The 17,619-nt window shown below is 41.2% G+C and overlaps 1 protein-coding gene across 27 annotated transcripts in view; it reads left to right on the top strand.

Moving 5' to 3' along the window:
- The window catches only part of FGGY (FGGY carbohydrate kinase domain containing), a 511,202-nt gene that overhangs the window by 194,200 nt on the left and 299,383 nt on the right, over window positions 1-17,619 (top strand). For all 27 annotated transcript variants that reach the window (XR_016237331.1, XR_011390683.2, XR_016237332.1 and 24 more), the window contains one exon: window positions 2,254-2,369. Coding sequence is in view for 24 of the 27 variants with exons in the window: in XM_070078425.2 (XP_069934526.2) it covers window positions 2,254-2,369 (116 nt within the window). In the remaining 3 variants the exon portion in view is untranslated. The remainder of the gene's footprint in view (window positions 1-2,253; window positions 2,370-17,619) is intronic.

Genomic DNA, 17,619 nt, shown 5'->3' with positions numbered 1-17,619 from the left:
TCAGAAGTGGAACTGGGCATCAACCCAGATACTCTAATGTGGGATCTGGGCATCCCAAGTTTTACCTGCTATACTACATGCCCACTCCATAAATAACTTTCTCTGCTACCCCCTCTCAGGAGTCCTCCAAGATACTTCCTCTACCCATCTCCCCCAAGATTATATCAGATTTTCTTGCTAATATTTCTCATTTCTTTCTCTATTTCCTTGAAAACATTTATGATAATTTATTATGGTTTTAGGTTTCATTAATTGATTCCTGTCTCTCCTTTTAAACTTTCAGTTCCTGTGAGACCTGAGAATCAGGCCTTTTGTATACCCATAGTCCCTAGATCCTAGCATACCACCAGGATCATAGTAGCTGAATATTGAATATTGAGTGAATGAATGAGTGAGTGAGTATCTGTAAATGATTGAATGAGATGCACCTATTCTATTGGACCTGTAAAATAGATTTGAGGTTATCTTTAACATTTTATGAGCTCTCCCAGTTTACGATTTACTTGTGATAAGAGTAGGCAAATCATATTCGTTCATTAAGGCTTCCATTGAGTCAATATTCACTGTGGCTTGGTGTATGCCTCAACATGGACCAGGTACTATATGAATGTATTTCAGAAAGTTCTTGGGAAAATGGAATTAGAAGAGAATTTCTTTTGGTGTAAACATTTTTGAAATCCATGTATAGTTTTTTCACAGCATACATTTTTCATGAACATTTTGTAGACCCCTGAGACACAGAGATTAGTATGGCTGGTTTTCCGTTGAGGGAGTTGCTGGTTTAGTGAAGAAGTGAATAGGCAAAGACAGTTACAATAGTAAATATAAGAGTCTGTCTAGGTTGGAACTTGGAAAAAGACTATGGACTGAGCCTGTCCTCCACTGGGACTTCCTGAAAGTAGACCATCTCAGCTGTGTTGCAGAAGCCAATTAGGGGTTAGATACATAAAGGGGAAGGTCATTCCAGGAGGATGAAGCAAATGGCTCAGTGCACAGGGGATAGAGACATCAAGGTCAGCCACAGGAGGCCTCATAGAACTCAATGTTGTAGAATAGAGAAAGTAAGGGTGGGGATGGCAAGAAAGGAGACTGAGGGTGGGAACACTTCTATCATGAAGTATCTTTTAACCCTTGCTAACAACTAGACTTTTCCCTGTTTACTGAGGATAAGTTGAAGGCTTTTAAGCAGGAATGGAAACAATAGATTTTGATTAATAAAGTGTGTTATGAACACAATATTGGGAACAGCATGGAAGACAATTGGACTGTAGGAGAGATACATAAAGAAGCAATTAATTGCACAGCATGATAAGGGCTGTGATAAAAGATAGGCTCCCTGCTCTGGGAAATCAGAAGAGGATTTGCTACCTTAAAAGTGGAGTCAGCCTGGGCAAAAGGTAGAGTTTAAAATGTTATCAGGGTGAAGAAACTGGAAAGTTTTCTAAATAGATGGAGGTGGACAGAGGCACAGAAGTGTGTAAGAACATGACTTTCCTCAAAGAACAGAAAGAAATATTTTTTTAATTGGAGTGTAAAATATTAGGGGTGAATTGATGAGAAGTGAAGCTGCAAAGGAAAACATCTTCCTTCATTCAAACCTTCCCTCTTTAAATATTGCTTTAGACCAGAATGACCATGTTATTCATTATCTATACAAGGTACATATAAAAAAAATTTATTATGGAGAATTTGGATATATAACATTAGACATAATAGTCTAATGACCACCATGAACCTATCACTCATATCCAATGACCAGTAACACAAGCCAACCCTACCCTATCCACAGTGCCATTCATTTCCTTTCATTTTGTTATTTTTGAAGTAAGTCCCAAATATCATATCATCGCCTCTGTAGTATTTCAGTATATATCTAAATTATAAGCTTTAAAAAGTATATAACTAGCTATGTCACATGAAACATTTAATAGACTCAGTTTCATCAAAGTGTGAATAGTATTGCAATTTCTAATTATTTCACATATGTCGTATCACTATAGAAATAAATATTCATGTATGTAGTTCAATTGATCAGAATCTAAGTAAAGAGCTGAAATTCTTTTGAAAATGAAAGAAAGCCCTATCAATAATTAATAGATGTACACTGAGCTTTTGCTCTAAACAGGCATCTAAGTTTATCTTCTTTGATTTATGCTTCTTCCACAATACTATTACAGATGTCTGGGCAGGTACTTGGCAGAATAAATGAAGCCTGTCTTACCCTGTTGGGTCTGCTTCTCTCCTGTTTTTTAGGTCTCTCTGCTCCCTGGTGTGCAAATGGACATACTCAGCAGAGAAAGGCTGGGATGACAGTTTCTGGAAGATGATTGGTTTGGAGGACTTTGTAGCAGACAATTACAGCAAAATAGGTAAGAGAAGAGAAAAATCTGGAGAATGATCATTTGTATGTACATATAAGGATACTGGAGAGTTTTGTTTGTTTTTGCTCCCCCCCCCCCAATGGAATCCAGAAGCTCTGCCTCAGTTCCCAGGAGCAGTGAGTCAGTTACACTGGGTGGACCAAGAATGATACGAACTTGGTGGGGATATGTGCTGTGAGGACCTGCTCTGAAGTACAGAATGGAAATTGGGGTAGACTGGGGAAGTTAATTGCATGGAGCAGCCAGGCACAAAGTCATCATTAGCTGTATGTGCATCATTTCCAGTTAGCACCGGGGAAATAGTTTTGTGAATTAAGATCAAAGAACAAGGCAAGGCTATGAACAGGAAAAAATATAAGTGAAAAGATCAAAATCAGAATATGGGAACAAGACAGAAAATGAAACGTGAGGTGATGATTCCTAAGGCCTTCAAGGTCCCAGACTTCCAGTTTCACGTGACATTGCCTGGATGTTTAAGGCACAGTGACTAGTAGGGTTTTTCTTGTCAAAAGAATTCAGGTTCTAGGTAGATACAATGACAGCTGACCTTTTAAAGTTTAAGGTTTACAAGGTCATTGCAGAGGAAGATGCTTAATTTCCTGTAGTTACTACTTATAATTCTAGTGAGCTATCATCAGGTAAGCGGTTACACCTATTCAGTAGAAATGCTTCTGTATTTTTTCAGTATGCACGCTAGGATATGATAATGATAAGATCAAAAAGTACAATGGATTAAAAAAAGGTAGAAGATTATTCCCCTTTTATGAATTAGAACAGAGGTGAATGCCTATTAGCGCAGCTCTGCCATTCTCACAACATAACCTCTGACTTTGGGTCCACAAGGACTGCTTCAGTTCTCATCAGTTCCCAGCCAGGGAGAGGGAGGATCAATAGGACCAGAGAAATATACACTTTGTTTTAGAGACAGCACAACATGGAAATGGGCAACATCATCTGACCATATCCTATTTGCCAGCAGTTGTTTATAATGCCCTCCAGGACTATAAGTGTTTCTGGGAAAATGTAGTCATTAACTGGGTTAGCTATGTGTCTGTGGTAGGGACTAGCTAAAACTTGAATATTATGTTTTTAGATATTAGTGAACAGCTGGGAGTGCCTGCTACAACTTTGACCACTCATGCTCACTGAGTCCACAGAGTAGCTTATTTTGGTTCAACTTGTCTTTCTCTGGTGGAATCCTCATGACTTCTCTCTTAACATCCAAGAGTATGAGGAAGAAACATGTAGGATCCACGTGGCAGCTACAATCTCTTCAACTACAAAAAGCTAAATCTAAAGAAAAGAACCGCAGTGGGGAATATGCAGAAAAAGCCTGCTGGAATGTCTTTGGCTTAATTGAAACCATCTCAGGGTCTGAGGTGATAGAGAAGGGGTAGGGAGCTTGGAACCAAGGGAAAAGAACAAGAAGAAGAGCATCTACCATTAGTCATCAAGTACATTCCAGGTTCTTTGCTGGGTAATTTACGTACATCATCTTATTTGGCCTTCACAAGCCTACCTGTTTTACTATTTCCATTTTACAGATAGGAAAAATGAGTTTTAGTTTCATGCTCACTATTCTTTTAAAGATTTATTTTTTATTTACTTGAAAGGCAGAATTACAGAGAAAGGAGAAGAGACAGAGAGAGATCTTCCATCTGCTGGTTCACTCCCCAAATGGCCACAATAGCTGGGGCCGGACCAGGCCAAAGCCAGCAGCCTGGAGCTTCTTCTAGGTCTCTCATGTCGAGGCAGGGACCCAAGTATTTGGGCCTTCTTCCAGTGCTTTTCCAGGTGCATTAACGGTGAGCTGTATCAGAAGTGGAATAACTGGGTCTCAAACCGGTGCCCGTATGAGATGCTGGCATACAGGAGGAGACTTTACACACAATGCCACTGGCTTCCTCATGTCCACTATTAAGATGTAAAGTCTGACTCCATATTTTTCTACCAGTAGGTGCTGATTCCTTGGGATATATAGTTGTCCTTTGATAACTATTGAGAACTTGTTCCAGGTTTCTCCTTAGATACCAAATCTGAGGATGAGCAACTCCCTTATATAAAATGGCAGATTGCCTGTACACATCCTCTTATATAATTTAGGTCATCTTTAGATTACTTATAATACTTAGTGCAATATAAATGCTATGTTATACTGTATCACTTATGGAATAATGACAAGAAAACAATTGAACATTATCAGTTCAGTACAGTTTTGCAACTCCCCCCAGATAATTTTAGTCCACAGTTGGTTGAATCCATGGATGTAGATCCCACCGATGCAGAGCTGACTGTACTAGACTAAGAAAGCAACACAGCTCTGTAGCTGGCCTCCAGCAGTATTAGACAGCAAGACAATATTAATACTCAAAGACAGCATGAGCTTGATTAGGACAAATGTCCACCCCTGGACAAAAGTAGGATTCTGGTGGGATCTCAGCCTGATTATTGGGTACAACTCCACAGAGCACCAATATAGTATTAATGCTTTAAGTTATGGGGTGATTGGTTTAAAAATTCTGATATTCAGATGCATAGAGCAAGCAGCTAGGAGAACAGCTGAGGAATAGGACCAAACTTTTACCTACCTAGGTAAGGCCTGAGGAAGTTGCCCTTATATGTCAGGACTCCTACCTCCCCAGCTAGGGGTGCGCGCTGTTCTTCGAGCGCAACAGGAGAACTGTGCTGCCAAAAACAAAAGCAGTATAAACCCAGAGCTCCTGAAAGAAAGCACCTATGTCTACCTTGCTCTGCAGTGTCTTGGCATGGACAGTGTCGATAAATACCTGTTGCCTGAATGTGTGAGGCATGACATGAGCACAAACACAGTGGTTTGAACAGACATAGGTTGATAAGAGTTAAGGAAGTCTGGCAAAGGGATTTCCCAGGAGTCTTTATCTGCTCAGGCTTCCATAGCAAAATAACGTAGAGTGGGTGGTTCAAACAACAGAAATTTATTTCTTACAGTTCTGGAGGCTGGGAAGGCCAAGGTCAAAGTGCCAACACAGTAGATTTCATTCTGAGGTTTCTCCTCTTGGCTTGTATGTGGCTGCTGTTTTGCTACGTGCTCACATGACCTCTTCTTTGACTTGTATGTTGAGGAAAGTGAGAAGGAGCTCTCCATCACCTATGGACACTAATCCTGTCATACCAGAGCCCTACCCTTGTGATCTCTTTGAACCTAAGCTGCCACTTAGAGACTTCAGTCTCTAAATGCAGTCGTATTGGAGGTTAGAGCTTTTATGAATTTTGGGGGTCACAATTCAGCCCATAGTATCCAGGCACAGATGCATTGGTCATTGGAGCTAAACAAGGCCACTATGTTCCAAGTCCCCAGGCTGGTGTTCTGGAGGCTGTGCTGGAGCACCATGCTTTGAGGAAGAGCTATCAGAGCCCAGTGCCAGGGGGAGGGCTTTTTAGCCTATAATAGAGTGTGGACAAGTTGGATGTAACACACTGAACTGGGTGTAGGTGAGTTGTGGTTCTGGCACTAATGTGGATTCAGGTAAGTTTTGTGATATTTTTGTATCTTCGTAGTCTTGCCTATGCAAGAGAATAAATTCTAGCAATTAAAATGAATGGTTTAGGCCGGCGCCACGGCTCACTGGGCTAATCCTCCGCCTTGCAGCGCCGGCACACCGGGTTCTAGTCCCGGTTGGGGCGCCGGATTCTGTCCCGGTTGCCCCTCTTCCAGGCCAACTCTCTGCTGTGGCCAGGAAGTGCAGTGGAGGATGGCCCAGGTGCTTGGGCCCTGCACCCCATGGGAGACCAGGATAAGTACCTGGCTCCTGCCATCGGATCAGCGCAGTGCGCTGGCTGCAGCGCGCTGGCCGCGGCCACCATTGGAGGGTGAACCAACGGCAAAAAGGAAGACCTTTCTCTCTGTCTCTCTCTCTCTCACTGTCCACTCTGCCTGTCAAAAAATAAAAAAATAAAAAAATTTTAAAAAACCTTAAAAAAATGAATGGTTTATCATCTCTCAGACAAGAGACATTGTATTACAATCGTCATCTTTTAAATTTCCAAAACCGTGTCACAGGGTTATTTTTATTTGTCTGTTATACGGCTGATGACACCAAAGTTCAGAAGAAGGAAATGTGCCTCACTAGTGGTTGCAAAATTTTAAATTGACAGAAACAAAATACAAACCCATGTTTGAATGGCTCCAGGCCCTGCTCTAATTCCTTTGTATTCTGACTTCCACCCATGATGCATTGTGTATCCATAGTAGGCAGTGAATAAATACTGATACTCTCTTATTCTATATTCCAAGCACATTTCTGTGTGTGTTGTCATACCTGTTGCATGTAGTTCTCTTAAGTGCTGACAAAAGCACTAGTATCCAGATGAGAATCAGAGAGATGAGTAACCATGTGCAAAAACAATAATTGTTCTTTCCTGAATATTCCTGTGGTGTGTTGGATATAGCTTTGTTATAGTCCATATTGGTTACCTGTTCCTATGTCTTAATTCCACACTAGACTGTGAGCTCTTTGACATAGCATTTTCACTTATTTCCCTTTGTATTTCCAGTGCTAGCACAGCTCTTGCATATTTTTGTAGCTAAATTACTATTTAATAGTAAGCATATAAAGTAATGATTGATATGGCTAGTACTGGGAGATAATCTATTTTTTTGAAAGTCTGTTGTGATATTTACTCATTGAAGGAGCATCTCTGGTGACTGAGTCCAGCTTCAACTCTGATTTTCTGACGGTTTTAACAGTTTTCTGCTCTTTTTTCTTACCTCATCCAAGATACATATTAATTAGCATATTAGCTCTTCTAATAGAGAAATAGCTACAAGAAATACTCATTGAAAGTCCATAATGTTAATCTAGCAGAAAATTTCCAGGGTAACTTTATTCGATTTTGCCCGTTAAGTTAATGGATTTTTAATGGATGTCCTCAGTAGACATATCATTAACCAGAATATTGCTGTACAAGAATTAAAACTTAACCATTTATCAAAATTAATTGTATGATGTTTCCTTTTATTTTAATTTCTGGCTACTTGAGCATAGACTTTCAGTCTGAAACCAAAATAGAAAATATTTACAAGGATATTTACTCTCACTGTGACTTTCCGAAACTCCTCTGGAAGTTACATCCAGACATTCTTTAGCAGTTCTTGGAACTAAGAAAAACGTATCTCGGAAGCCTCCCTGTGAAGTGTTAAACATTTGCAGTGGCCTCATTGCCTGTCAAGATGTGGGCAATACAGCGCAAAACCTTTTAGCAGATTTGAGCATTGAGTATTGTGGACCCAAGCATTAATATAATTACCATAATTCGCTCCATGTGGAGCTTTTAGCCAAGGCTTTACCAGCCTTCCTGGGGCCACGCAGTAAATAAATGCTTTGCCCGAAAACTGAACACCTCAGCAACTGATGGTCTTATGAAGGAGTATTCTTGAAATAAATTATTTATGAAGTGTAAGTTAAGGATCAAATGCAATATTTATATGGTGCATTTCAAGGACAGGGGAAAGAATTTACAATGTTTTAAGTAACTACATGCAAGTTTCCAAAGCTGAAATGTTGCTACCTAATGCCTTCTTTCAAGGAGGTATTTGTATGGTTTGATTTGTGAACATTGTACAAAGTAAAGGAAAAATGATTTGGGCTATCAAAATAGTATAGTTTTTTTATGCAACTGAAACTACTTGAGTTTATTCAATGTTCAGAATTGATGGGAAAAGCCCAAACCCAGCTTTTTTCTTTTTTAATTTTTTTATGGTTGGGGAGTGGATTGAGAGCAGGTAGGGAATTATCTACCCATCATCCAATAAATGATCTGTGTCAGGAAATTTTGGCCTTCAGTTCCTGGTGAATCATTCCCAAGTTACCTATCTAATCTTAAATATCTATCAAAAACAAGCAGGAAGGAAGAGATCAGCAGGGAGAAAGGACCCTTAGGAAGATAAGCAACATCCCACCTGTTCTAATCGATTATCCAGGCTCTTTTCAGCCTGTCCCAGTTGCCTTTTTACTTCCTGGGAAAAGTGTTCCATTGTGTTATTATAGTAGTCCACTTTATGAAAATTCATGTGTACAACATGGCTGAATTATAGGGTGATTATTTGCATTACAGAGAGAGAGCTTTGTTATGTAGAGGGATTCAGTGTGTCAGCTTATAGATCATTCATTATTTGGGATTAGGGAAGTCAGGCAAAGAACAAACATAAAGCCCAAGTAGGCGTTACTGTTAAGGGAGAGGCAGAAATGAAGATAAAGCATGTGTGGGGAAAGGGAGGCCGCCCTTTTAAACTGGTTTTCTCCCCTCATATGCTCATATTTTAGGCATCAGAAACTATGGGTACAGTCACTGGCACGTAGTAGGTACTGATAAAGCATTTACTGAATGACTGAATGTATGTTTGGATGACAGATTTTGTAAGACCCTTTGGGACTTTAGTTATCATTGATACTTAAGGGAGGCTCTAGAAATGATTAAATTAAAAGCTACTGCTAGGTGATGAGAATCAGTAATTTTATATCATATACTCAGTGTTCATGGTGACCATTCATTAATAGACCTCAAGTTGAATGATAGCTGCAACCCAACCTATTCCTCTAGCAAGTCTCTCAGAGAATTTTTCACTGCAGGGAATATTACAGTCTACTTACAGAAAACATCAACTTAGTTTAGGAAGTTTGGGAATTTCATTTTTCCAGAGGATTAAGTAAATCCTGCAGGAACTGAAGCTGAATTTGAGACTTTTTTTCCTGAATGCTTAAAATTTTGGGCAAAGCATCTTGACTAATGACAAGCATGAGCATCTTCAAAAAGTTCAAGGAAAAATGGAGTTAAAAGACAATGCAGGGCCAGGCATCTGATGCAGCTGTTAAGACCCTGCTTGGATTCGTGGCTCTACTTCCAATCTCGCTTCCTACTAATGCACACCTGGGGAGGGCAGCAGGTGATGGATCAAGTAGTTGGCTTCCTGCCACCCACATGGGAGACCCAGATGGAATTTTGGCTTCCTGGCTTCAGCCTGATCCAGCCCTGGCTATTGCTGGCATTTGAGTAGTAAACCAGCAATCAATCAATCAGTCAATCAGTATCTCTCTCTCTCCTCCCCTCCCTTTCAAATAAAATAAATAAAAATTAATGAAATAAAGGTACATTTTCCAAAGACCCTTTGTATGTCTTGGGAACATAAATATGTGAGTCATCACCACTGTTCTCTTTTGAGATCTAACCAGGTGAGAACCAGTCACAGGACAACCTGGGGTATAGCACAGCATTGGCTTTGCTCAGGGTCTGTTGAGCTTGTGTGTAGGCAGGTCTCTCTCCTGCCTGTGCAATCTGTCTGGAATTGCAGCCTGTCTGACACTGATAACTATTCACCGTGAGCCCAGGAATCTGTGACAAAGAGAACTGAAACCTGGCTGTGCTTGCCTGAAGTAAGCTCTACTTGATCTGCTTGGTTAATGACATCAGCAGGCCCTCACCTAAGTACAGGTGGCTCCAGAAGAGGAACACATGCTGAGGCTGCACTGACTCCTTTCAAGACTGTGGCCCCACTTTGTATTTAACATGACCTGTAGATGTTGTATGCTTTCAAGTCTCTCCCATCAGCTAGGTGACCCCTCCTCCCGGGTATGGAATGAGTGAGACCAGAGGCAGGATATGGGAGTGTCACATCAACACTAAGGAAAGGCTCTTGCAGAAACACCTCAGGGTTTCCACCAGTGAGTACCTCATGGTCATTGTTGGGAACCCGACTCAAGAAATGCCATCCATAGTCTTAGGCCACAGGTGCACCATCCTTTTCTGAGTTCATGGGACTTGGCACACCACTGTCTCCCATGCGCTGAGCGAGGCCATCCCTGTGGCTGCTCTGGGCAGGGGTTTTCCTGGTTTTCATCCTGAGCCTTTGCTCTTACCTCATTCTCTTCACGCCTGCTCATTCCTGTCCAAGTGAGGAAGAATTCTCTCTAGTACTTGAAGGCAAGTACATATCTTCTGATATCCTCAAAGGAATATGGCATTGCCTTATTTTGCCCTTTAAAATAAAACTTCTGCCTGATTGACAACTGGAGATCTCCGTGACAGTTACTAACCCATCCAATCACATATCCAGTCATCAAGCCACACTTATCCAGTGCCTGCTGTGTGCCAGGTACTGGATAAGTCCTGGGAAGACAAAATGAGTTGTTCATGACCCATGCCTTTGGGGAATCTCATGACTACTAGGGTAGTGTGAGAAGTTTTGTAGCTCCTGTGAAGATGGGAGGGAGGGTAGGAGGGGAAGAAAGAGAGATAGAGAGAGACTGAGATTGTGTATGCGTGTCCCTATCCCATTTCTTGCCTATAACCACATGCAGTACATATTAGCTCTCCCCGTCTCCCTTGCATAACAGTTTGCTATGGAATATTGATGAGATGAGATGTCAAATGTCATAGGACAGTGTGAGCTGTGAAGTCTGTAGAGATGTTAGCTTTCACAATTTTTAAGTGCCTTTGATACCTTGGAGGATAGGAGCAGTCACCCCCTCAGTGCCCTGTTCCAACACTGTGCACCCATACTTTACATTCCCAGAAGTACCTCTGGGAGATAATGGGACACTCCCTGAAGTGAGGTCAATCTTCAACTTTTCTTCCTGCTATTGGAGAATCAGTGAATACTGGAACTGAAAGGAATCATAAATGTTTTACTCCAACGCCTTTATTTTAGAGATAAAAAACTGAGAATAAGGAATGTGAGGGAAATTTCTTTGATCTTGCAGCATTCTAGTGACAGAGCTGAGACCAGAATCCAGGACTTCTGACCTCCAGTCCTGTGGCTGTTCACACTTCTCCAGGCTACCTCTTCTCTGAGCTTTTAAAGCATCTTTTGGCCATTTAGCCTTCCCAAATAAGGTCATTTGAATGGGCATCCCGCTAGAATTCCACTGAGGGAAAGCCTTCCAGAGATGAATCTACCCAAAATCCATTGCCCAGTCTTCTATCATGCAAATGCAGGAATTGGACTTTTTTGCCCATCTGCCAGGGACGGTTAGTTGAATCTAGGAATACCCTAGTCAAACTCTTAGGTGATCAATGTAAATAAACTGGAATAATAAAATAGGTATTAGCATTAGTTATTTTAAGGGTCAAAAGATTTGCCCCCAGAGTCAGACTGGCCTGACTTCAGTTCTGGCTATCACCTGCAAGCCATGCAAACTCTGCTTATGTAGCTTTTGTTGAGGTAATTGATCTTTCTGAGCCACAATTGATATATTATGAAGACTAATACATATATTATGACAATTGAAGGAAATAATTGTAGGTTGGGCAGTGTGGTACAGTGGGTTAAGCTATCAGCATCCCATATTGGATGGACTCCATTGCTTTCCCAGGCACATTAACAGGGAACTGGGTTGAAAGTAGAGTAGCTGGCCGGCGCCACAGCTCAATAGGCTAATCCTCTGCCTGTGGCTCTGACACCCAGGTTCTAGTCCCGATTGGGGCGCCGGATTCTGTCCTGGTTGCCCTTCTTCCAGGCCAGCTCTCTGCTGTGGCCCAGGAGTGCAGTGGAGGATGGCCCAAGTCCTTGGGCCCTGCACCCACATGGGAGACCAGGAGAAGCACCTGGCTCCTGGCTTCGGATCAACGCAGTGTGCCGGCCGCAACGTGCCAGCCACAGCAGCTATTGGGGGTGAACCAACGGACAAAAAAAAACAGAGTAGCTGGGACTCAGTCTGACTCGCCAGTATGGAAAGCTAGAATCACAAGTGACAGCTTAACCTACTGAGCTACAATGCTAGTCTCTGAACTCAACTTTCTCTCTAGGTGATAGATCATATTTATTGAAGCCAGTACCACTTGAATTATCCCAGGTGATTAGTACCAACTTCTGGATAAGAGGAATGTCACCAAGCAGTATATAATAAAATAAATTAGCTTTCAGTTTCTAAATAAAATCACATCCCATTTTACCTCCTTCAGCGATCATCTTGTTTAGAAGTATAAGTTTTCCTAAATTCTTCAGTTCCATAGGATGGGCAATCTTTAGCTTATTCCTATGAATAGAATGGGCATATATCTCCATAAGCAGATTAAAAAATACATGATATGTTAATAATAATTAAATAGGAAAATCAGTGACTAAATGTTCCTACAATGTTTTACAACTTAAGAATAGCATTTCTTTTCTTGTACTATCATGTTTATTTCTCCCATCAAATACATTGAATAGGTCTTATTTCATTTACATTTGGGGAAACCAAAAGTCACAAGCTTTCAAGTCGGAAAGACCTAGGACCAAACCCCAAATACACCACTTATTGGTTGTATAAGCTTGGACAAATTATTAGAACTCTCTGAGCCTTTGTTTCTTGATCTATTAAGCTGATACAGTAATACCTAAGTTATGGGCTTTTTGATAGAATGAGATGATGTATAAAATTATCTGAGTTCTGCTAAGACCCTAGAAAAGAGCAGGTAAATTAACTAACACAAGAAGACCCAATACCATGTAAAGTATCATAGTGACAAATGGAGCTAGACTGGGTGCCCATGATGCCAAATCCCAGGAACAATCAGAAAGGACTTTTGATTATTATATCCAAAAGTTAGAAAAATAAGAATGGGTCATGGTGTGCAAAGTCAAGGTCTTATTTATCGACTGAGTAGTATTTTATTTCCTTTCTTTGCTCTCATCCATTAACTTAATGCTGGCATTGTGTTACAGTCTTGAGAACAATGGTGTGCCAGAGCCAACAGTGTTCCTGCCTTCCAAGAGCTTGCAGTCTAGAGGAGAGATCATTAATCAGTCCATCAAAAAATTACATAGAGGTGAATAGTACAAAGAACAAATAAAGGGTGCTTTGAAAGTGTACAATTAGGGGCCGGCACTGTGCTGTAGTAAGCTAAGCCTCCTCTTGTGGCACCAGCATCCTATATGGGAACTGGTTCATGTCCTCGCTGTTCCTCTTCTGATCCAGCTCTCTGCTATGGCCTGGGAAAGCAATAGGAGATGGATCAAGAACTTGGACCTCTGCACCCACTTGGGAGACCTGGAAGAAGCTCCTGGCTCCTGGCTTGGATCAGCTTAGCTCCACCCATTGCAACCATTTGGGGAGTGAACCAGTGGATGGAAGACCTATCACTCTGTCTCTCCCTCTGTCTGTAACTATACCTCTCAAAATAAATAAACAAAAATCTTTTTAAAGAAGAGTGTACAATTAGAGGATATGACTTTGTCAGGGTAACTGAGAAGTACTTGAGGCAGTGATTCTTACACTAGGTTGATACTAGTAAGACTGACAAAAAGTAGAAAGAGTGTTCAGAAAGAGGTGACAGCATTTGCAATGGCTATATGGCAGGAGTGAATGTGGGTGGAGCTGCGAGACTTGAAAGAGAACAGGGGATAAGAGGAAACTAAAGTCATTATACAAGAGAACTAGCTTCATTCAGACCAAAAGTGGCTGAAACAAAATGACCTTTTGAAGAGTATTTTGACCATCTCAGTCAATGTTATGTATTCATGACAAGCTAGATACTCCAAACTAAGCAAATTGCAAGATGTAATCATGGAGCCTCTGAGCATAACATTGAATTAGTCCTCAGAAATACAAAATAGTCCTTTATTATTCCATTTTTCCAAGTTTGATTCCTAAAAACCATTGATTTATGTCCTTAATGCTATAAGGGACTTTAGTTGTGGTTATTGAGCATCTAATTGTGAAAGATGTTTATTAGGAAGCATCCCGGTTCAATGTGAGTAAGTCCTGCTAACCTAACCAGAACTTAGGTGTAGCCTTTCTTTGAAACACTTTTCTCAGCAACACTCTTCCTGTGTTGCTGGTTGGTATATAGTCCAAGGCTTACATCTTTTTTTTTTTTTTTTTTTTTTTTTTACAGGCAGAGTGGATAGTGAGAAAGAGAGAGAGACAGAGAGAAAGGTCTTCCTTTTACCGTTGGTTCACCCTCCAATGGCCACTGTGGCCGGCGCACCGCGCTAATCCGAAGCCGGGAGCCAGGTGCTTCTCCTGGTCTCCCTTGTGGGTGCAGGGCCCAAGTACTTAGGCCATCCTCCACTGCACTCCCCAGCCATAGCAGAGAGCTAGACTGGAAGAGGGGCAACCAGGACAGAATCCAGCACCCCAACCAGGACTAGAACCCGGTGTGCCGGTGCTGTAGGCGGAGGATTAGCCTATTGAGCTGTGGCACCGGCCCAGGCTTACATCTTGTCTTTAGCCTATGTATCCCACATAGGCTTTACATTGTTAAAAGCTCTTTATCACTTCTGTGTAGCATCACCACTAACTTTGGTAGATGCATAAGTGGATGTGGGGGATTGATAGCCAACAGAATTCTTTTTTACTTAAGATTTTATTTATTTATTTGAGAGGTAGAGTTACAGACAGTGAGAGAGAGAGAGAGAGAGAGAGGTCTTCCATCTGCTTGTTCACTCCCTAGATGGCTGCAATGGCCGGAGCTGCACCAATCCAAAGCCGGGAGCCAGGAGCCTCTTCCTGGTCCCCAACGTGGGTTCAGAGGCCCAAGGACTTGGGCCATCTTCCATTGCTTTCCCAGACCACAGCAGAGAGTTGGATGGGAAGAGAAGCAGCCGGGACTAGAACCAGAGTCCATATGGTATGCCAGCACCACAGGCGGAGGATTAACCTACTGCGCCACAGCGTCGGCCCCTCAACATGGAATTCTTAATTCATCCAGAAAGCCTAACCAGCCAACATACCACACCTTTGGTCATCTCCATCTCAATAAAAGGAACCACACGTCTCCTTATTTCTCAGGACCCAAAACTGAAAGTCATTCTTGATGCTTCTATTTCTTGTTCATCTTTAGATTTAATCCATCAACAAGTTCTTTCTTCTTTTCTCTAAAAGGGACCCTGAATTAGGCGTGCTTACTACTCTCCACTGTCACCATCCCAGTGCAGAGCACTTGGATCTCTCGTTGTTACAGTGTGCCGACTTCTTAAATGGTTTCCTTGTTTCTGTTTTTCCCGTTGATAATCCATTCTCCACACAGCTACCAGAGTGATATTTTAAAAATGTAAATCAGATCATGTTACTCTCCTTGCTTAAATTCCTCCAGTGACTTCCCATGGCACTTGGGAGGGAAAACATCTAAATTCCTTGCCATGTTTAACAAAGTCCTATGTGATATCTCTGGTTTCGTTACTTACCATGCCCCAACTTATTCACCATCCAACCACAATGACCGTTTTTCTGCCCCTCAGACATTTCCAGTGTACATATCCTTTACATTAACTCTGCCTTGTCTGGCATGGCGCTTCTCAAATCATTCACATGGTTCTCACTTTCTCTTTGTTCAGGTCTCAGCTCAAAAGTCAACAGAGAATGCCTTTCCCTTACCAGAAAGCTAACATTCTTTCCTTATATGCCAGCAATATTTTGTTTCTCTGTTGTGATTTCTTCTAGCATTTATAATTATCTAAAATTAACTTATGTTTTATCTGTTTATTGACAGAAGTATCTGCTTATTAAATATTGTTGGATAAATTATCTAGAATTTTGAAAGTACAATTTATAGTGGAATAAAATGCAACAGATAAAATGTATTCTTAGTGCCACACATTTTTAAGAAATTTCAAAGTATCCTCAAAGGCAAAATATAGATGTTTGGGATAAATGATACGTTCAAAGGAATTCTTATATGGCTGAGAAACTATTTCCAAGACCATAGATAAAGGACTTAATCTCAACACAGTATGGGTCTATGTTGCTATGATACATGCCATTGCATTTTTTTTTTTTTTTTTACAGGCGGAGTTAGACAGTGACAGAGAAAGAGACAGAGAGAAAGGTCTTCCGTTTTTCATTGGTTCACCCCCGAAATGGCCGCCACGGTCGGCGCACTGTGGCCGGCGTGCTGCATGGATCCGAAGCCAGGAGCCAGGTGCTTCTTCCTGGTCTCCCATGCAGGTGCAGGGCCCAAGCACTTGGGCCATCCTCCACTGCCTTCCCGGGCCACAGCAGAGTGCTGGACTGGAAGAGGAGCAACTAGGACAGAATCCAGTGCCACAACCAGGACTGGAACCCGGGGTGCCGGCGCCGCAGGTGGAGGATTAGCCAAGTGAGCCGTGGCACCGGCCCATGCCATTGCATTTAACTTACTCTTCTCCATATTCTCAACATATTAGATAAAGGCATAGAATACCTGCTAAATAAATTTGTAAATGATGCAAAACAGAACCATAGTTTGTATATTGAATAACCGTTCAAAACTTTTTAAAGGATCAATAAATTTGAAGAATAGGCTAAAATTAGCAAGGTACATTTTTTTCAAGGATAAATATATAGGTTTTTTCATTAAAAGTATTTTTATTAATAAAAGGAAAAATGTAACTCTCAGTGGTAAATATGTAAACTTTGTAGTAACCTGGGTTTCCTAGAAAGTATTTGGTTGCTAAGGGGCCATAAACTAAGCAAATATTTGTTGAATACTTATTATGTATCAGTCACTTTTGAATCCTTTACTATTAACTCATTTAGGGGTGGGCACTTGGTTCAGTAGTTAAGGCACCACTTGGGATGCCTGCATCCCATATTGGGGTGCGTGGTTCTAATCCTGCTACCTCTGCTTCTGATCCAGCTTCCTGCTACCATGCCTGGGAGGCAGCAGGTGGTGGCTGCTCTCACATGGGAGACCACATTGGATTCCAGGATCTTGACTTTGGCCTGGGCCACTCTGGCTATTGGAAACATTTGGGGTAGTAAACCAGCAGACAGAAGGCAGGCCTGCCCCCTTCCTCTCCTCCAAATAAAATTTAAAGAAATAAATAAAATTTGGGAGAATAGACATTTTGATGATATTGATTCTTCCAATCCATGAGCATGGAAGATTTTTCCATTTTTTGGTATCCTCTTCGATTTCTTTCTTTAAGGTTTTGTAATTCTGATCGTAGAGATCCTTAATGTCCTTGCTTAAGTTTATTCCAAGGTATTTGATTCTTTTTGTAGCTATTGTGAATGGGATTGATCTTAGAAGTTCTTCCTCAGCCGTGGCATTGCCTGTGTATACAAAGGCTGTTGATTTTTGTGCATTGATTTTATATCCTGCTACTTTGCCAAACTCTTCTATGAGTTCCAATAGTCTCTTAATAGAGTTCTTTGGGTCCCCTAAATAAAGAATCATATCATCTGCAAAGAGGGATATTTTGACTTCTTCCCAATTTGTATCCCTTTAATTTTATTTTATTTTATTTTTTTTTTTTTTTTTTTTGCCTAATAGCTCTGGCTAAAACTTCCAGAACTAT

This window comes from Oryctolagus cuniculus, chromosome 7 (assembly GCF_051225735.1).
Source record: "Oryctolagus cuniculus isolate XC-2025 breed Fujian yellow rabbit chromosome 7, ASM5122573v1, whole genome shotgun sequence".
NCBI lineage: Eukaryota > Metazoa > Chordata > Mammalia > Lagomorpha > Leporidae > Oryctolagus > Oryctolagus cuniculus.
Note: the sequence above shows the minus strand (reverse complement) of the source record. Positions and strands in the feature narration are given on the sequence as shown.